This window comes from Perca fluviatilis, chromosome 12, assembly GCF_010015445.1.
Source record: "Perca fluviatilis chromosome 12, GENO_Pfluv_1.0, whole genome shotgun sequence".
Taxonomy (NCBI): Eukaryota; Metazoa; Chordata; class Actinopteri; order Perciformes; family Percidae; genus Perca; species Perca fluviatilis.
In genome coordinates, this window is record NC_053123.1 from 24380452 (window position 1) to 24402163 (window position 21712).

A 21712-nucleotide genomic window follows, 5' to 3' on the forward strand; every position below is an offset into this window, starting at 1 on the left:
CCATAAACGTTTATGACATAATGCTTCTTTTAGTGTCATTCGGTTTTTGTCATGACAAGTTATGGTTAGGGTTCTTATGTCATGACTGTGTCATGTCACTCTAATGTAGATACCTTCAAGTGTCACCAAAAAAACTCAAACTCATATTACTATACTGGCTGTATAATAGTAAAGTTACACATTGGCAATATTTGCAAAAAAAAAAACTGTTTTTGTAGGGTTTTAAACAGTGTTCAAAACAACTTATTTACCGTGGCAGGAATCTTTACTGGGTCCTACTGTAATGTGATTGAATTAATAACTAAGTGCGTACTAAACCATTGGCCCAGGATGCAAACATGTAGCTACACATGAAAATGACATATGACAAAGTTCTTTTACATCATAGTCCTAATTGTCAAGGAAAAAATTTACTGAAAAGAAACATTTCTACACTTGTCAGTTGCTATTACTTACTTTACTTGGCACCATACGGTTTTATTTACCGTTTATATGGTAGTCATAAGATGTCTGACTAAGACACCGGGTCCTAAGATCAAAACATGGTTAACAAGTGACCAACAGTGTGTGAGACTCTAGTTCCCTCACATTCTAATTGGTGACAAATTAATATTATAAAAGTGCCATTTAGAAATGACAAATAGAAGATGGCATAATGATAGCTAAAAGGCTAATACTTACTCATCCATACAAGCTCATCCAGGAAATTGTTTAGTTGAGGTGGTAAGTCATGCAGATCCTGACACATCGGGTCTTATGATCAGTTTAGTTAGAAGATGATGGCCTATACAATATTACATCATATAAATGGCATTATCCGTTTGAAAAAGCAGATAAGGCCATAACCATTTCCCCCTAAAGGTTAATGTATTTTATGAAAGCACAATCATTTTTTTTATGATGTCGGTGGAGGTGGTTTTTGCCCTGCAACTGGATGGTTGGTGGACTGGTTTTACTGGCTAAATCAGCTTAGTGCTACGACAGCTCAGGTAGCCGAACATTGACAAAAACATATATTGATCACCTTAAAATGATCACAGATCAGACATACAGACACAATTACCACAACATATATTTGTAACATGATTAGTGTTTATTTAAAATACTCCATCTGCAAATTATTATTTTTTTTTTCTTCAATTAAAAACAAGACAAATTTCACAGCTAGGTAGCCTACATAGTAAGCAAAAAGAAGGGGAGTATCCATCAGCCCCCCCCTCAATATCTATGTAGTTTGTTTCAAAGCTCTGGTCAGGGGCCTGGGACAAGTACAGGATTGGAAATCTGTTGACGGGCTCTCTGAGGTGGGGTCAGGATGGATTTAAGGGGCACAATACTGAGGGTGGACCCAACCTATATGTTGTCATTATGTCAACCTAACTGCTATATCGAGCCACTCAATTAAATACTGATCCAGAATCTGTAATAAAAAAAAAAAAAAAATAAACGCTCTTTTAAGACCACCTCAAGTGTCTGAAAAGTAAAACTGACCCCAGATTGGCACTCCTGATTCTCAACACACTACAAACAGCTGACTGAAGGTTTGTTTACTTCAGCCAACTCCTGTGGAATATTTATAGTTTAATACTTTGACATGCAGTGTGCTTAATCCAAATTCAAAATGTGTAGATAATTACTGAAATAGAATCCAACACCACTGGAATTAACAGCAAACACGTCATTTTTACACTCTCAAAAGTTGCTTTTGGTATAAACTATGGTTTACAAGGAACAGCTTTTGCATTCGATCAGATGTTATCTTTGAATGCCTATTAAAAGATAAGTCTGGTGGTGATATATATTTTCTTATTGTAAACAAATACCATGAAAAAACCAAAACCACCAATGAATTGATCCTATTAACAAGTATCGTCGATGTGTTCAAAGCCCGATATATCTCGTTCCTCTGTGACAGAGACAATTCAATTTAGTGTCAAATCATAACAGTAGTTTTCTCAGAACACTTTACAGAGTAGGTCTAGACCACACTCTAATTTACACATACCCAACAATTCCCCCAAGAGCAACTGCACTTAGTGCGACAGTGGCGAGGAAAAACTACCTTTTAACAGGCCGAAACCTCGAACAGAACCTGGCTTCACCTGGGCGGCCATCTGCCTCAACCGGACTGACACAGAGCTCCATTGTTGTTCAAAAACTATTAAAAGACATCAATGGGCCACAATGTTGCACTGGCTGGCACGTTCCTTCATTACTATGAACACACACGACCAGTAGTAATGTACTGTACACTGTTTATTTTAAGTCAATCCCACATACACCGGCCTGCTGCTGTAAATACTCACCAAGAGCACCAAACGTGCATTAATCCACGGCTAAAAATCCAACAAATGCACCCTTTCCTCCCGTTTGAGGTAACAGATTAAAAACTATAGTGCATGCTGTTTTAGGAAAATATTGAGCCTTTTTATGAATTAAATGTTTTTGTGAGCCATATTAAATATTGATGTCTTTAGTACAAACCTTGGGAGTGAATACCACTGACGGGTTAGGGAACTCAGAAAGTACACAGAGACCAACACGTTGTTAGTTTTGGTCTTCTCATGGAATTTGGTGACAACTTATATATAGAATAACCCCCGGCTGCATGGAATAATTCAAATACATTTTGGAAAAATTACATGTTCATGACAATACAAAGACTACCCCTCTGAGATAACTGCAGTAGAGCAATTCCTACTTAACACTTTCTCTGGGACATAAGGGACAAGTAAGAAATAAATAAGGGATTTGTAAAAACAATAGTCGTGTGGTGAACTTTTTAGGTTAACACCTTATTTTCAAGTGTAATTTCTCAGTCAGCTCTACAGCCGGGATTGCAAATTGCCGTCATACAGTAACATTTCAAGCCTGAATCCTGCCTGATGTGGATGTGTTGAACCTGTGAGGTTGACGTTTGTCCGGGGTTTGGCTGTGGGTTAGCTGGGCTTTTAGAAAACAGAGGGCAGCAGTCTGGCCTATGACAGCACAGCGTTGGAGCGTCGTATGCCTATCAGGTTGTCTGCGCTGCAGGATCGTCTCATCGCTGCTTGACTCAGGTCCTTATACTTGTCTTCACATAATCTTGAAATGGCCTGGACGGACAAACACAAACTCGGTTACTGATAAGTTCTCATAGAATAAGGTAAATAGATCGTTGTGTTTTAACCAGAGGCATTTGAATTCAAGAACTCTGCAAGATCAGAAAATGATAAATCGGCTCCAGAGGGGTACGGACACAAACTGGAAGACCAGAAATTGCTGGTCGACGGCTGAGGAGGGCAGCTCACCTCTAGTTTCTGGGCGCGTTGGTTGTTGAGAGGCTCCAGGGGGAAGCTGAGGTTGTTGTCATCAGCCAGCTGCCGCAGATCAAAATAGTACTTGGCATAGACACTGGCTGGCACGTTGATATTAAACTGGAGAAGTTCCAGGAAGTGGCGCTCCATCTCATTCCTGAAGGGAGGAAAGAGACCTGAGGGTTATTCCAGACAGCCAAAAACCCCTAACTCAACTCTAGAACTTTAGGACAGTGTGATAGAGGAACAGAGGATAAAAGTCCTAGACGCCCAGTAAAGAAATATAAGGAACGCAAGGTCATCTTCTCAAGCAATGTATTGCCAAAGCAAGCTCCAAAATTCATGTCTCAGCAAATCATTTCTAACCTCCTAGCTAATTGAGCCATCTAGCCTGCATTTGAGCTTTTGCCAGTTACGGTTATTTAAAAAAGAATCTTGTTTTTCCAAAGCCACTGTAAATATGGTCAGTCACAAATGATAATCACCAAAGTAATAGCAATTACAATCCAACGAGATCCCGACTGGACTTATTAACTGGATGTTAAATTGAAAGTGTATCATGTCAGAGAAGGGCAACGCTGACCGTGATCCTGTTCAGACCACACAACTTTGATAAAATGGACATGAAGACCTGTGTATGCATTTTGATCAGCCACTGGGGATACTGAGGGTAAACTGTTGACAGCTATTGAATACAATAAAATATATTTATATTCTTCAAAGAAGAAAACCTTTTTCTATATCTGTGTTTACAGGGGATATGATTTTACTAAAGAAACGGTCACACTGTAAAAGTCAGCGGAAGGACCTTATAGTAGGGCTAGGTGATATGGCAAAAAATATGATCACGATAATTTTTTCCATATTGATCAATATCGATATTTATCACGATATACAATTTGATAACGCTGCCAGGTTGAAGAGTATCCTGATAATGACTGAAGCCTGAAGAAACCAGAGGGTTCATTAGTTAAACTTTAGAATATAGTCTATTAACATAAAAAAATAGAACATAATGTAACATTTAACTGTGGTTTAGAATATATTGTGTGATAAAATATATTGAATAACAACTTTGCAAACATGCTTTATCTGCATTAACAAAACAGTACAAGTTAGTAATGTAAATGCAAATAATGTAAATAATACTAAAAGCTGTGACTTTCACATTCACTTTTCATATGGGGCAATGGACGCATAAGACGACAAGATTGATTGTTGTTTTTCAGCCCTGCTAGTGCTGCTAACAGTAGAAGAACCACCAGGACGTTGGACAAAACTTGTGGGCAGACTAACGTTAACATGGGCCCGCATTTTCAAACTCTCGCTGTGTTCGCTGGGATGGTACCTTTTCAAGTGACAGAAAAGATTGGTTGCGTTTCCTGTCTTGGTCAACACTGACCGATGGCATATTTTGCAGACCGTGTTCATCTGCGCTTCGCTTTTGACATATCCAAACCACTTCCATATAACGGACGTCCGGTTACCTTTTTGTCAACAATTTCCTCAGCTTTGGATGATGACGCAAGTTCACTTTCACCGTCGCTTTCGTGCCCATGCCTCTTGATTCCACTCATTTATTCCATTTTCTTCACCGCCGGTAGCTCAAACAATGCTCTGCGTAGGAAATGAGCGTGTACTTTGACGGGGCAAGCCAAAAACTTCTTCTTCTATTGAGATTTTTTGGTGGTTGGCAAACAACGGTTGGTGTGCATTACCGCCACCTTCTGAAATGGAATAGCGTTTATTTCTGCTGTGCGATAGGCTGTTAGATCAATCCAAATCTAGTAAAATATGTCCAAAGTTAATAGTTATCGACCTGAAATTTATCGCAATCCCATAGAGATCGTTTTATCGTCCAGCCCTACCTTATAGTCAGTTATTTGTGCATTGACTTTATACATTCAACATGGGAAGTGCTCATGGAGCGAGAAGGAATAAAAAAAATCTCTTCCACAGAGATCACACACAAACACTTGCAGGCAATCAGACATGTATCTCTGAGCACCCACTTGGAGTATCACAGCTCATCTTTTTCCAGACTACAACCTCCATCATCTTTCCTCATCATGATCATCATCACAGCCATGAGAAAAGCTAAGGGAGGTGGTCACCAAGGAGACAGCATCTAGGATGCTTTGTTGGTCAGCAAAGGTGGTGAGAGTGAGCGCGAGTGTGTGTGTGATGTCTGGTCTCCCAGGGCAACTAATGGAGTGGACGAGAGCCAGGGCCATTATCTAGAAGCAGTGAGAGCACTTGAGACCCTCCCCTGCATTTCTCTCCGTCTGGCTCTCTGTTTCTCTCTCTACCCTTCTTCCCATCCCTCCATCCAGACCCGACCAGGCTCACAAAGACACTTGAATGGCAGCAATGAAAACAGAGCAGAGAGAGTGTGGGTCATACATATATGAGAGGAAAGAGAGAAAGAGTCAGAGAGGGATGGGGACTCACGGACATGCAGGCAGTGCACGCACCTTTCCAAATCACGAAAAAACAAGCAGGCACTTTCAACCGCTTTTATACACATACACACAAACACACACACACACACAGGAAAAGCAATTGTAGGAAATAAAGTCGGGGCTCAGAGTGCAGCCCCTGGCCTCTTCACCGGCTTATAGCCTGAGGGACAGCAGAGATATTACACCTGCCAACCATCCCAGCACTCTTCTGTCTGCTTTAAGTGCATCTTTGTTGTTATATTTCCTTTATTGGGGGTGGGGGCGAAGCATGTTGAGCCAGAACCATGTTGTATTTGTTTGGAATCTCTTTTTTTCTCAAAAATCTGCAGCTCAGAAACACACCCAAAGCAACCAAATTTAGAGATGAATTTGAAAAAAAAACAGTAGTTACCTTTTTAAATTGTTGTTTCCTGAGTTGTGGTAACATTTCAATGTATTTTCCTATGTTTTAGTGTCTAAGTGACTGATGGAAACAACAATCTTTTAAATTGGTCCAGTTTTAAGCAAGATTGCTGCAGTTGGCAGTGGCAAAACAAGCTACAATGTTAAGTTAATAGGGCAATTGTCCAGCTTGTATTTACTTTGAGCCACTGACAGGCTCAGATTTATATTCTAAGTGTCTGACATCATTTTGGAAAGGATTTCTAAAGGAGATTGACCTTTCTGTTGAAAAGTAAGATCCTTTTTTTAAACATAAAAACATCCGCTAAATTGCGTTTGCTAAACCCACCAGACTCCATGTAAATAAACATTGTAGCATCGTAAAATACACTTCATTCAAAGTCGACAGAAACAAAATAAAACTGTTTTAGGTCGTCTTTCCACTTTTCCAACAATCACAACTTTTGGTTGAAATAAACAGTTTACCGATTTACATGTGAAAATATGTTGGCTCTGTACATGTTAAAGGTATTGCTTTATTAAATGCAGTCTGGTGGGTTTAGCGCTAGCGACTTCAGAGATGTTTCTGGTTAAACAGAAAGGTCTCAAAGAGGTTTTAAAGGTCTATCTCTGAAGGGATCCTTTCCATAATGTTGTCAGACGCTTAGAATATTAATCTGAGCCTGTCAGTGGCAAAACTAGCACTTTTGTGAAGGTGGACCAATGTCAAAGACCCACCAGACGCTTAGGACACTTTCACACCTGTAGTTCGTTTGCTTTGGTCAGTTGGTGAGTTGGTCAGTTTGGAGCGATTTGCCCTCGGTTTGGTTTGGTTTCACACCTGGAAAAATCCAAGCGTACTAAAATGCGCCATTACAAATCACGCAAGAACGTCCACTCCTCTTATTGGTCGGATTTATCTGGGGGCGGGAGCAAGAAAGTAAATACAGAAAGAAGGTCCTGTGTTCTGGACTAGTGCATATTTCTGGCATCTCCATGGTCAAACCAGCTCATTTCATTAAAGTGATCAGACATTGTTTCGCGAGAGACGTTACTACGTCTGCTCTGGTTGCCGAGACTTTGCTCTGCTGTGTGGTGTCTACAATTTTAGCGACAGCTGGTTTGACCACAGAGATGCGAGTGACAGACGGCAAGCTTGACCGCAGTCTATTTCTGTGATAGAAACAGTGCAAGCGGCTACAGTTTGCTGCTCTGCTGCATCGCAGATTGCTAAACACACCAGACTACAGGAGACGTTAGCTCAGACTTGCGGGGTACGTATAGTTGGTGGGGTTCGAGTACGGATCACGTTCTCACCACAAACGAACCGCTCCAGAGTTCGATTGAAAGAGTACCAAGACCACCTCTTCAAGCAGGTCTCTGTACGCTTTTGGTGCGCACCAGAGTGTGAATGCCGCGTTCTCACCTGCCCCAACGAACCGCACCAGCGGGCAAACCAACTCTAGTGCGATTCAACCGTACTAAACGAGGCCGGTGTGAAAGGTGAAAGGACACAAAAACATAGGAAAATAGGGTCCAGGTTGAAAAAAAACGGTAGTTACCCTTTAAAATCTTTTTGTTTATTTTTTTGCATTAGTTAAATGGCCAGACACTTATTAACAAGCAAGCAGAGATGCACCGATTTCAACTTTCTATGCCGATTCCGATTTTCATTGAGTTTGAACTGCCGATACCGATTTGAGCAGATTCCGATTTCATATTTTCTAACCACATTCCAGCACACACAAATATTTATTTTCTATCTTTTCTTTAATAGAACATTTTTTGACTAGATAATAGATCACTATAAAACAGAACTATATGAATGACTCCTGGTGTGGGACATTCACACACACACACATCTAAAGTGCAACGTAAGAACCATTTCCTTCTTATATATCACACTATATATATATATATATATATATACACACACACATACACACACACATACACACACACACACACACACACAAATAATTAAATAAATATAGTCTTGCAGTATGAAGATATTTCTTCATACACACACACACACGCAGGCCTGTTTGAAAGTCAACAGTAAAGTTACCTGAAAACACAAACGTCACATAGATGATTTAACGTCACCGCTCACTTTACACACAGTTTTGCAACAAATCTAAACGCTGAGGGAAGATTAGGCTACTACGTTTTTAATGTTGGTTTGGCGCGGTATGCATCCCCACTAACCTGGAAAGCGTTCTAAACGGTAACGTTAATACAGCGTGTCGGAGGAATACAGCGTCTCTTTTTTTATTTATTTTTGTTGCAGTGGGGGCGGCAGAGGGACCACAGCGTTCGCTAACGTTAGCTTCTTGTCTCATCTGAGGTCTGATAAACAGTAAATTCATCAAAGTCAGTGTGCCCAACGCTATTTTCCGATAAACTTTAGCTGTCAAATTTCACGGGACCCACGTGAGTGCGGTTTATGTTCTAGTTGTTCAGCCTCAGCGAGAGAGAGAGAGAGAGAGAGAGAGAGAGAGAGAGAGAGAGAGAGAGAGAGAGAGAGAGAGAGAGAGACTGCCCGTTCGCCTGAGAGCAGTAGAGCAGACGCCTCTGCAGAGCCGTAATTACGACTTTATGACATTTCATAAACAGCTGATTGAGGGGCGGTGCGCTCATGTTGCGCAATGTTAATCATGCGGCGCCCGAGTGTATTTGACCGGCATAAAATCGGCATATGTCAGACTGACCTGCCGGTCACAGGTCATGGCCGGTCACGTGAAAATCGGCCAATTCCGGTCACTCGGTGCATCTCTAAAAGCAAGCTCGACAAAAATAAAGCTACACCATTACTCAACTGTGTATCCAATTATTACAAAATGGGTCTGGGTCAAGGTGGCAGCAAAGCAGCCCAGGTGTCCTTTTTCCTAACTACATCCTCCTGCACTTCACATAGGGTCCAAGACGTTCCCAGGCCAGGTAGGACATGCAATCGCACCAGTGTGCTCTGGCTCTTTCCCTGGAGTTTTCTCCCACCTACACATGTCTACAGTATGTCTACGAGGGTTGTCCAGGAGACCTTCTGAGGAGATTTTTTCAGGGGACTACTTTTGCATTCCCTCGCAATATGTTTTGCAAAATTCCACCTCCTCTTTAATTTTTTTTTTTCCCCCCCTTTTTTTTTTTTTTTTTTTCTTCCTCCTTTTTTTTTTTTTTTCCCCCCCCCCCCACGCCTCTTTTTTTTTTTTTTAGGTGGGTTTGCTGATATACTGCTCAGTGGGCACATTCATATCTCATTTGAAACTGGCCCTCCGCTGGTACTTCTGGGTGATTTCAACATCCAGACAGAGAAGTCAGCTGTCTTTCTTCACCTTCTCTCTTCTTTTGCCCTCTCACTCTCTCCTTCACCACCCACTCACAAAGCTGGTAACCACCTAGATCTCATATTCACTAGAAACTGCTCTACATCCAACCTCACTGTTACTCCACTCCATATCTCGGACCATTTCTTCATCTCATACTCTCTCCCACTCTCACAAGCTCACAACCATATCTCAAGAGACACTGTACCTGTCCGCCGTAATATTTGCTCACTCTCTCCTTCTTCACTGGCGGCATGTTCTCTAGCTACCCTCCCTCCTTCTGACTCTTTCTTGCTCATGCCTCCCAACGCTGCCGCAGACACTCTACTCTCTACTCTATCCTCCTCTCTCGACTCTCTCTGCCCTCTTACTTCACGAACCGCCTAAGTCCTCCCCAGCCGCGTGGTTATCTGACTCGATCGTGCTGAAAGATCAACTATACGGGCAGCGGAAAGGAAATGGCGGAAATCTAAACACCCAGATGATCTGCTTACTTATCAGTCTCTTCTTTCCTCCTTCGCTGCCTCTATTTCTGCAGCAAAAAGCTCCTTCTATCAAACCAAAATTGAATCCGCTTACTCAAACCCCAAAAAACTTTTCTCCATCTTCTCTAACCTGCTAGATCCCCCCATTTCACCTCCTCCCTCCTCCCTTCTACCAATCCACTTTGTCAACTACTTTGTAAAAAAGATAGATGATATACGCTCTTCATTCTCCACCACACCTTCTGAAATCACCTTACCATCAGTCACATCTAGTACTCTTGCCTCTTTCACCCCTCTATCTCCAAATCAAATTCTTACTTTGATTACCTCTGCCCGCCCAACCACCTGCCCCCTGGATCCTATCCCTTCTCACCTTCTCCAGTCCATTGCTCCTGACCTCCTTCCTTTCCTCACTCATCTCATTAACATCTCCCTGTCAACTGGCTGTTTCCCCGATGCCCTCAAAGAGGCAAGAGTGACCCCGCTACTCAAAAAACCAACACTCGACTCCTCTGATGTAAATAACTATAGACCTGTCTCCCTTCTTCCTTTTCTATCTAAAACTCTTGAGAGTGCCATTTATAATCAACTCTCTACTTATCTCAACCAGAACAACCTTCTCGATCCCCACCAGTCTGGCTTCAAGGCTGGCCACTCAACAGAAACCGCCCTCCTTGCTGTCACTGAGCAGCTTCACATTGCTAAAACAACCTCTCTCTCTTCCATCATCATCCTTCTAGACCTTTCAGCTGCCTTTGACACAGTGAACCACCAGATCCTCATTTCAACACTCCAGAATCTGGGTGTCTCAGGCTCTGCGCTCTCTTTGCTGACATCTTACCTGTCAGACCGAACCTACCGGGTAACTTGGAGAGGATCCAGCTCAGAGCCTTGCCCACTCAAAACTGGGGTTCCTCAGGGATCAGTCCTGGGTCCCCTCCTCTTCTCTCTCTATACCAATTCCCTTGGGTCTGTCATTCAGTCACACGGCTTTTCTTATCACAGCTACGCACGCAACAACACCCAACTATTCTTTCCTTTCCTGAGTCTGACACTCAAGTAGCGCAGTATCGTACGCGGCCTGTCTGACCGACATCTCTTCTTGGATGTCCGCACGCCATCTGAAACTCAACCTTGACAAGACTGAGCTCCTTTTCCTTCCAGGGAAGGGCTCTCCTACCCAAAAACCTGACTATAACAATTCGACAACTCTGTGGTAGTCCCCACCCAGACTGCTATAAACCTGGGTGTGACACTTGACGACATGCTGCATAACATCAGAAGGATACGTCCACTTCTAACGCAGAAGGCGCTCAGGTTCTGGTTCAGGCTCTAGTCATCTCACGTCTAGACTACTGCAACTCCTGTGTGATTGGCCTGCCTGCATGTGCCATCCGACCCCTGCAGCTCATTCAGAACGCAGCAGCTCGACTTGTCTTCAACCTCCCCAAGTTCTCTCACACTACACCTCTCCTCCGCTCTCTTCACTGGTTACCAGTGGCTGCCCGCATCCGCTTCAAGACACTAGTACTTACATACAGGGCCATGAACGGATCAGCCCCAGCTTACATCCAGGACATGGTCAAACCATATACCCCAACCCGCCCACTTCGCTCTGCATCAGCCAAACTGCTTGCTGCCCCCCCACAGCGAGGGAGAACTAATCACTCAACCAAATCCAGACTGTTCACTGTCCTGGCTCCCAAATGGTGGAATGAGCTCCCCACCGACATCAGGATGGCTGAAAGCCTACACATCTTCCGCCGAAGGCTAAAAACGCATCTCTTCCGACTACACCTCGGTTAAAAAAAATCTTTAACCTGCAGTTTTGTTTCTTTGTAGCTTAGCTTATTTAAAGCTAATGTACTTGCACTTACTACTTGTTGTCTAGAGTTTGGACCTTCTCAGTTGAATGCACTTAATTGTAAGTCGCTTTGGATAAAAGCGTCAGCTAAATGACATGTAATGTAATGTAATAATCAATAGCCTATTTCTTCAATGTATAAAAAAAGAGAATGTGCGATGTCAGAGGTTCGCATGATGTGGCGATGAACAAGCACTGAATTAGCAGAGAATCTGCAGCTGCCTAGTAGCGTTACAAAGAGAGAACGCTAGTTCAGGGACAAAAACGTGAAAATACAGCCTTCACTGTGGTTACAATCAACTATGGCTACAACCCTTCCAGTTGCCTATATGTTCATTTTCTACCTGTAATAGTCTACTATATTCCTGTACTGTGTGGGACAAATCTGTTTAATAACATCAGATTTACATCAACAATTACATCATGGTCTGGTGTCTGCATGGGCTGTAAGGGACGTGTGTAGCGACCAGATGCGATTTGACTTAGTTTACGGCAGTTCTTTTTTGTCTGCATGGGAATGCAAAACATATTGCTAGGGAACGCAAAATATTTCAAGAGAATGAAAAACATATTGCGAAGGAACGCACATCGCCACATCATGCGAACCTCTGACATCGCACAGTCTCTTTTTTTATACATTGAAGAAATAGGCTATTGATTATACCCTAAATGAGATATGAATGTGCCCACTGAGCAGTATATGAGCATAATTCCCAGCTCAAAGTAAAATGCAACGAGCCGATTCATTGAGCTGGGCAGCCGAGTGGAAATAAGACACATGGCTCAGGAGGAATGGAAGAAGAAAAGTTTTGCCAGGTAACGCAAAGCATATTGCGAGGGAACGCAAAACATATTGCGAGGTAACGCAAAAGTAGTCCCCCACTCCCCCTAGTCCCCCGTGACCCTTCCGGGACTGACTAGACAGAAGAAAACTCTTTTAGGGTTATTGTATACGTGATCTCTTGCTCGTATCATGCCCCAAGATACTTTAACTGCTTCAGTCGGAGCAGAAACTCGCTCCTAAACCCTAAGAAGAAAATCCAGCTCCAACGTGGGATTGGGGGGGCTCAATCCGCCCATTTCTGTAACTTTCTGAAACCAATGATTTGTCATTCACACCAACTTCACCCTGTGATTGGCCAGCTATGTGGAGGCGAGGAGCCAGGGTTTGAACTTACCTATCCAACTCTCTTTTTTTTCGCCCCCATTCTTGCTCGCTTTTCATGTACTCTCAGAGCAACACTATGAATGTCTTCCAGGAGAGAAAATGTGCCCCATTATCCCCATATTTATACAACACTGTGACTCCCCCCTCTCTATTACAGCAGACGTGTAAAAAACAACAACAACAAAAAACTCACATATCCTCCACAGTGATGTCTTTAAGGATCTGGCAGTAGTCGACGTTCCACACAGCCTGGTCGTCCCAGACTTTGGAAGCCAACAAGATGGCTCCCAGGACGATGCGCTTCCAGTTGGCGGGGCAGATATCCAGCTCAGCGTAGGTCAGCAGGCGCTCTAAGTACACCTTGAGGTAGAAAAATGTTCAATGGTCAAAATTTTAAATTGGGAACGGACAGGGTTTTTCTCAGTTGAATCCTTATTAATTCCCTTATTTGTTTCTTATATGCTACCAGGGACAACAGCCAGGTTAATGTTGGGTTATGTCAAAATCCACATATTATGTACCAACAAATTCTCCTATACATGAGTTTAGTGGTACTGTAACTGTATTAGTAACTGTATTAGACCTACTAATAAACTAATGTTGTACCTAGTAAAAAAAAAAAAATTATTCTTGAAATGGGAACCCCTTTGAGGATAATGATATAGTCTTATTTTTCTTTCATAAATTACTCACTGGAAACAGAACATGCCAGGGCAAATCAAACATGCCGCTAGCTGCAAAAACTAAAACATTTTGGTGATATTATTTGGGACCGGCTTGCCATTTTGAAAACATAACACCTCAGTTTGAAAAACTGCCATTCATGTTAAATTCAAAACGGCAAAGAAACTGTGACAGAAATGCATTGGTTTTACATCGCCACATTCTAAAACTAATCTGCTCAGTCTTTGACATCATATAATATGATGCTTTTAATCTTCTCTAATGTAAAGACTGTGTTGTGTGATCATAACACATACACCTGTCAAGTGCCATTTGGGACAAATCAGTTTGTAAGCGTTTACTGCCCTCTGGTGATCAGTTTATAGTAATACCATAGTATTTACCTACATGCACAAAAAAAACTTTGCTTCTGTGTTCTACAACTTTACACTTTACTAGGGCTGCAACTAACGATTATTTTAATAATCGATTAATCTGTCGATTATTTTTTGGATTAATCAATGAATCTGATAAAAAAAAACAAAAGCATTAATTTACATCAACTCAATACATACTTACATACATACTTGTTGTTTTAGTTAATAGTTGTGTAAAGGTAAGTAACCCAAGAGCAGATACAGACAAGACACACACACACACACACACACACACACACACACACACACACACACACACACACACACAAAGCTTATTCATTAAATTATTACTATCATTCTAGTAAGTGCAAGTTAAGTTCATTTATACAACACACAAAAATATTTGTCAACAATAACTGATATGGGACAAAGCACAGACTATATACATGACAACAGATTAAAAAATGAATGGGCCAAAAAAAGGCGCAAGTGAATAAAACCTTTTTTTTTTTTTCCCTTTTTTTTTTTTTTTTTTTTTTTTTTTTTTTTTTTGTTGGTAAAAAATTAAATGCCACACCAGCACCAGAAGAGCTACTGGAGGGACGTTACGTTCCTCACTTCAAAACAGAACAGGAGTAGGATAGTGTAGTGACTTTACCCTGCTGTTGAACTCCCTTCCTCCTCATCAAGGACTCCAACATGTTGACGTTTTAAGTGCTGACTCATCACCGTGGTGCGCCCGTGCCATGCCGTGTCGCTTTTTCTTATCTTGCAATTAACACGTTTTCAATTTATTTAGTGTGAAATGCTCCCACACCTTAGATGACTTAGGTCGTACTGATTTCTCTGCCTCCGCCGTGTGTTTCAGAACAACGTTACGAGTCTCTCCGGGCTCTCGCCGTATTTCCTCTACCCCCACTCTGCTCTTTTTTCTTTTCTTTCGCTCCGGCTGCTCCGCTCAACTAATTTTTTTCCGCGACTGAGTGGCGTAATAGTTGCGCGACACAACGAATCGATAGTGAAATTCGTTGCCAACTTTTTTAATAATCGAATTTTATCGATTTTATCGATTCGTTGTTGCAGCCCTACACTTTACCAAATGTAGTTTCAATAATGTCTTGTTAGATTTCAGAAAAACTATAAAAAATATTTAACAGATTACAATAAAAGCATCTTAACGAATGGCCTTGGACTGATATAGGATTCTAAAAGTACCTAATAAAAATATTTGTATGTGCTTGAGTGTCCGATTTGATAAAGACTGTACGACAAACAGGTAGACATATTCAGTCTTCCAAGAATTTTGCACTAAACTAAAGTCTTCACTGAGTTCCAGGATTTCAACAATATTATCATTATTCTAACAATATATTGGCATAAGTAAAATCAAAAGCATCACAGAGAGACAGGCTTACTAGAGTAACAATGGCACATTCTGCAGTGAGCTGTGCGGCGCTGAAGAGCGTTCTGACGAAGCGGTAGATCAGTTTGTGTTCTGGGCCTACACGGGAGTAGTCATCTGGGACTGGGTCTCTCTGTATGGGACAAACCACACATACACACACAGATTCACATGGCCGCATTTATGGCAAATACAACAGGTTGATACATAGCTGAATTTTCCTTTAATATACAAGACTACAAGCAGACATTTAGTAACAATGTTTGCTCCATCAGAGTGTTACTTTTAAAAAGGTAGTTGTAATATCGTCAACACTGATATTAGTTTTGTCCTAAAATTTCCTCTTAGCCCTCCCCTCTCTTGGAGGTCATCTTCAGCTTGGAGTGGCCCCCAAGAAACAGAGCCGTGAGGGTCAGCGGAAAAACCATCACATTGTGGAGTGAGACACCACTCACGGCTCATTATCACAAGTCGACAACTGAATGGAAACAGTTTATAAAAAGCACGAGCGAGGATGAGAAAGGACAATTGTTTCCTTCTTGTGTTTTTTTTAACCAGTGAATCACATCCATTTTAATGATTCATAACTGACCCCTACTGTTTATGTTTTTCCTTGAACTGTTTCACATTGTGTTATGGATAGCCCTCAATGCCAGGTCAGTACTGAAAAATCTCAATTTGAAGGAAGAAAATAGAGTACAGATGTCACTACACAAAAACAGGCTTTGTATTGGGACACCACTACGTTTCAGATGGAAAGGAATTGAAGGCAAGGACAAAAAGAAATAATGTCTCAAATAATCAAACATATACATTTTCCACATTTATTCAGATTGTATGTACATAAGGGATAAGCTATTGTACCGGATCTCATCTCTCATCTTGGCGTATGGTAAATGGTTATGGTTTTCCAGTTGTTAGGTTCAGATTCAACATGCAAGTAATTGCAAATAAATTGCAGCAAAATCTTAAAGTTGTTCAGGCCAACTGACTGGTTGAATAGATGGAATAAATGATAGATAAATGACTGGATGAATCAAAACCACTGGCTTGAAGGAATTGCATTTTGTTCATCCGTCTTGCTGACGGGAGCCAGGTGCTGAGACACTGACTAGCAAAAGTCAAATTTTGAGTTTGAGGAAATCCCATCAACATACTCACTGATAAGGGGTGCAACTTCTCATCAAAGATGTCCAGTGACCTGCCTGAGTCCCTAAGGAACACATAATACACCTGTCAACACACATGCCAGTCTTAACAATATAATGTGCCACAAATTTAAAATGTGCACTTACCTGTTTTTGATGTGGTAGTATATTGCTAATGTGACACTAGAAAGACAGAAAAATGAGTGATAACATAAATAGTGTTGATAAAAACAATCTACACGGGAGAATATGCTGTGTGTGTTTCTGTGTGTGTGTCAGACCTCTGTGTGACAAAACAGCAGCGCACACTCAGCAAGGAGGCTTTATTTTAACACATGGAGATAATCCTGATGAAATGTGTTTTTCCAAATTCACTGAAATAATGTCATTACAGAGGACTGTCCTAAATTAGGCGTTAGAGCATCCGTTTTAGTCACGCATCCATTCAGTATTACTTAGGATTACCACGCTGTGATGCAACAGGATTTTCTCATGTGAAATGAGCGACTTTTGGACATCACAGCCTTGTGTGTTTGTGTTTCTCTGTGTGAAATTCTCTCACCATTTGATTGTGCTTTTGAGGTTTGGCTGGCTGACGGTGTTGTCGTCTATGAAGATTGTGGAACAGGAGCTGTATTTCTTGGACATTGGACCAGGAGATACCTTGAGACATTGAAATCACACAATCAAATAACTTTAACTGATCACAGGACAGGAAGAGTCTTGGTGGCTGCATTTCTTTAGACTGGTTCCACACTTCTGAACAGTTTCCTAAGTCTCTAATAGGTCTGGTGTTAAGCTTTTCTGGTTTACCCTTTTTTTTTTTTACTTGAGCTAGATGTACTAGCCTTATCTGGTTAATGGACATTATGAACCGCTATTATTGTTGGCAAAACTTCCGCCGTTCTGTTTCAATGATCCAATGTTGTTTCACAGGCTTTTTTTCTACAATGACATTCTGGATTTGGAACAATTGGTTAACATAAAGATATTGAATACAAAAGATCTACTATCAGAGGCATAAACCAATTCATGAAATTTACTACCATTAAAGACTTTAACTGGCCAATCTACAGTGTGAAATTACCTCCAGGTCAGTAAAGAAAATATAGCTTTGCACATATAATCAATTCAGCAATCAGATTTATGCATTTATTAGATTTTGATTTTGACTTACATGACTGATATGATTTATGTGGTTGCTTTTCCTCTTGTCTCGTACTGTAAAGAAGAAGAAATGTTCAATAAAGCCAAGCTAGAAGCAGGAATCAGTGTTCAGACTGCACTGCATCTAGTAAATAATCAAATGTAGTATTACACCTGGAATGTTTTGGTAATTGTTTAATTGCAGCTCTAATTGACTTAATTGTTAGAGATGCTTGTGGCTCCAGTTTATTAATACCTCAACCCCTGAAAAACACATTTGTCTTAACATTCAACACTTAATTGTGTTTCAAATTAGCGTGTTTGCTCTTCAAAGTATCTTACAGAAGATGGCCAATGTGAATCATCGCTGTGTGTTGTGTGTGTGTGTGTGTGTGTGTGTGTGTGTGTGTGTATATGTTTGTGTATGTGTGCCATGTTAGGATTGCTCACCATCTGTCTGGGACTTGCTAAGGAAGATGGTGCTTGCTCGGGCGTGGTCAGACGGGTTAGACTCTAATGCCAGCTCTGAGAAAACAAGAAATGTACATTAGTGCTCGCTTTGTAATAACAATCTGTCAATAAAAGGCACAGCGTGTGCTACTTAGCTCTCACTTGTAGGTAGTGATAAAGCCAAAGGAGAGAACAGGAAGCCATTAGCTGAGACATCGATCAAATACACTGGTAATAGCACTTAGTGTAATTCTGAGAACTCACATTATCCACTATAAAGTAACAACGCTTTGGATTTATGTCACACCCAAAAGTCAGAAACAAGCAGGAAGTGAAGATGCCTGCTAGACAGATTTGGCAGAGCTTCATCTTAATTGCCAGATTATGTCTGTAGGTTGGAGACTGCAAAAGACTTGACATCAAACAAGACTTAAAGCAACACCAAAACACTTTTCCTCTTCGGTCCCCCTACAGGTTGGAAGCGGAATTGTTCATTACCGCTGTCATTCGAACTACAGAGCCGCTACCCAATCTGAAAAACTTGTGTAGCGCGGTTATAGCCGATAGAGGGCCGCAAAGCGAATGCATAAGTGCCGTTCACCCTGTTACAAGTTGATGAACCACTGAAACGATTTTGGAAACATTATTTGAAGGTACAAAAGAATCTTTGGTGTTGCTTTAAGATAAATTAATTATAACTTGTGGACTGGGTATAAAAAGGCTACAATTCCTACACAGTTCGCTTTCTGCTGAAAGTCAGAACTTTACCCTTATAATGACCGACTAGCAGTGTTTGCTCCTATCACTCTTTGATTGTACTCAACATTTCACCAATAACACAGTGTAAGCATAAAAAGCAGACACTGAACTTCTACCAGAGACACCTATAAGTAAGTAAGTAAGTAAGTAAATATATATATATATATATATAATATATATATATATATACACACACACACACACACACACACACACACACACACACACAACAACACAAAAACACACTGTATTAGTTTACGTAGACTTATTAGATAATGTTGGCTAAATATTTGTGGATATTAAAATACTTTAGACAGAACTGTAAATTCAAGCAATGCAAACACAAAGACAGCAGTGGTTTACACACAAGCATGACTTTGAGAATTGTGTTCTTTATCTAAATTGGTGCAGACAGCACATTACATAAAAGACTGGGGATTAGGGAATGGCCGCATTTGTGAAGTGAGGACAGCAAGAAGAGACATGAGGAATGCAGGAAGGACTGTTGGACAGATTCTGGCCCCTCACCCGGCCAACAGCTGCTCTTGCCATACTGCACTCACACACTACTGTCCACAACAACATGAATGGGATGAACACTGGGCATGTCTGGGAGTGAATGAGAAGTGGTGACACTAGGTCTTATAGTACACAACTGAGTTTGGGCCTACATCACAGCGAAATATCCGAGATGCTTTCCAAATCATGTTATCACAGCGTGAGCAAAAAAACAAAACTATGAGGAGGGGGACTGTTTAAAGACATGTCCCATTTGCTAACCTTAGTTTACACTTTAGCTCTTTAACAATGGGCATGGTGATGCCAAGTTAATGGCACATTACAAGATGCAGTTTGTGCCCAGTGAGCTTATTAAAAAAAAAAAGTTTGTTCTGGATAAGGCGTGAGGCGCTATTTGTACTTTGTTTTTCCCCCCACCCCACTCAAAAATAGGCCATGGAAATAAAACTGAGGCTGGTTAAAGACAACAATGAATGGATGATAGGGGCCTTGTTTTCATTGCTAATTTCTGAATGGTTTATTTGATCAGTGCCCAACTAAAAGAGTGCGAAGAATGTCACGATCATCATCATCATCATCATCATCAGTGCACTGCTAGCAGCTTGACGGCAACCAACACGTATGGCAACTTATGGCAATAGCTGAAGAGAGTGTCTGTGTGTATATCCCTGCAGTTATGAAAGAGAATATATCACAAAGTTGTTACACTAAGGTTAACCTCGTTTGTGTGTCAATATTAGTGGAGGGGGCCCTTATGCTGGCACAAATGTGTGTGCACATGTGGTGTGGTTATTTTCTGATTCTGTCATCAAAGTTTGTGTGCTCGGAGTCATGTGAAAGAGCTTCTTCACTATGGCGGTGACTAGATTACGATTAACCTCCCTATAAACAAACAAAATGGGTGTGACTTGCATGGGCTCAAACACAGGAAAGGTTAAGTTTGTAGCTATCTATTTATCACTGGTGTTCAGGTGGACACATACCATCAGGGACCTCTCTGTCGCTTATATGCTGCAGGTAGGGCACAGTGTTGTCATCGCTCACTTCGGTGCTGGTCTGGAACTCTTCCAGCCGCTCTGCCGGTTGTCTCGATGGTAGTTTGGGGCTCGACTCGGGAGAGACGCAGCATGACACCTTATTCCCCATCCCAAACCGGGCGTTAGCTTCACACTATTGCAGCCAAGTCCAAGTAGTGCAAATATTTGTAGCTAGCTAAAACAAGCTTCCCCCAGTTTCACAAACATTACCAGGCTTTTGTCAGTATTAGCACACTATCTTTGCGTGCTAAATCGCCGCTGTCCACCAACTCCCTGGAATCGCATTCCTGTCCATTTGAGGGTAACGTATGTAGTGTAACAGTCAAAGAGGAGCTAGCCACACATGCTCACCCTATGAAAATATGTGTCGTCTCATGTAATAGTCGACGTGTTCTTGTAATAACAACAAGCGGTTGTTAGTTAAATGCAAGGGCTCGCCAATTCATTCATTCATTCATTCATCCATCCATTCAACATGCTAGAGAGGCTCTGCTAGGTAGCTAGCTAACTAGCATTATAGTGTGCTAGCTAACTAGTTAGCTTATCAACTTTGTTTCTACTCAACATTAATTACAAATTTTGCTATCGTGTAAACACAGTCGACTCTACAAAATAAACACGTTACGACTTTAAACCGCCAAATTCTGGCAAATACATTTCACAAGACTTTCCAAACAATCCCGCAGATATATTTGTGCCCTCAGGTCGGCGTGTGGCCAAATCTAGCCCGAGGTTTCTGCGGCCTCCAGTGGAAAATAAAGGTAAAAAGAGTAAAATCCAAGAACGTACGCAAGAAATTCTAAATGAGGTCAGATTGACCAAGCAATGTCCCAGTTCCTCAATAGACAACCAACTCTAGTAGCTGGAAAGAATTCCCCCATCGGTGCCTCCACCCCTTCAGATTCTTGTCGGACGTAGCTAGTCCCCGCCACCGCCGCCATCTGTTGCCGAAGCTCACATACGGCACTACTTGGCACAGGGATTTTGTAGAACCGCCCACTTAGACATTCCATTTACTCCCACTGGCTAATAAATCAAAACAAGGACCTTTTGAAGCCGCTTATTGGTTAAAGGAGCTGTCTGTTGGAGACGATTTAAACCGATGAACTGTATTTACAACGCTACTATTTCTGTATCATCAACGACCCACACCCTTTTTTGACAGTGGAAACTGAGGTCCGTCCTCTATTGCACTATCTACATGTCAATCAGTACACTCTCCTCATTCAAGC

The 21712-nt window shown here is 41.4% G+C and overlaps 1 protein-coding gene across 1 annotated transcript; it reads right to left on the reverse strand.

The window, feature by feature from the left end:
- Nucleotides 1-1135: 1135 nt before the first annotated feature.
- ccnyl1 (cyclin Y-like 1) lies at nt 1136-21456 on the reverse strand. Its single transcript, XM_039818295.1, has 10 exons — nt 20427-21456; nt 18166-18240; nt 17747-17790; nt 17132-17232; nt 16717-16752; nt 16583-16634; nt 15435-15554; nt 13173-13339; nt 3291-3453; nt 1136-3095 (listed from the first exon to the last, which is right to left on the reverse strand). The coding sequence occupies exons 1-10, from the start codon at nt 20587-20589 to the stop codon at nt 2979-2981; spliced, it is 1038 nt and encodes a 345-aa protein (XP_039674229.1). The 5' UTR covers nt 20590-21456; the 3' UTR covers nt 1136-2978.
- Between the last annotated feature and the right edge of the window lie 256 nt (nt 21457-21712).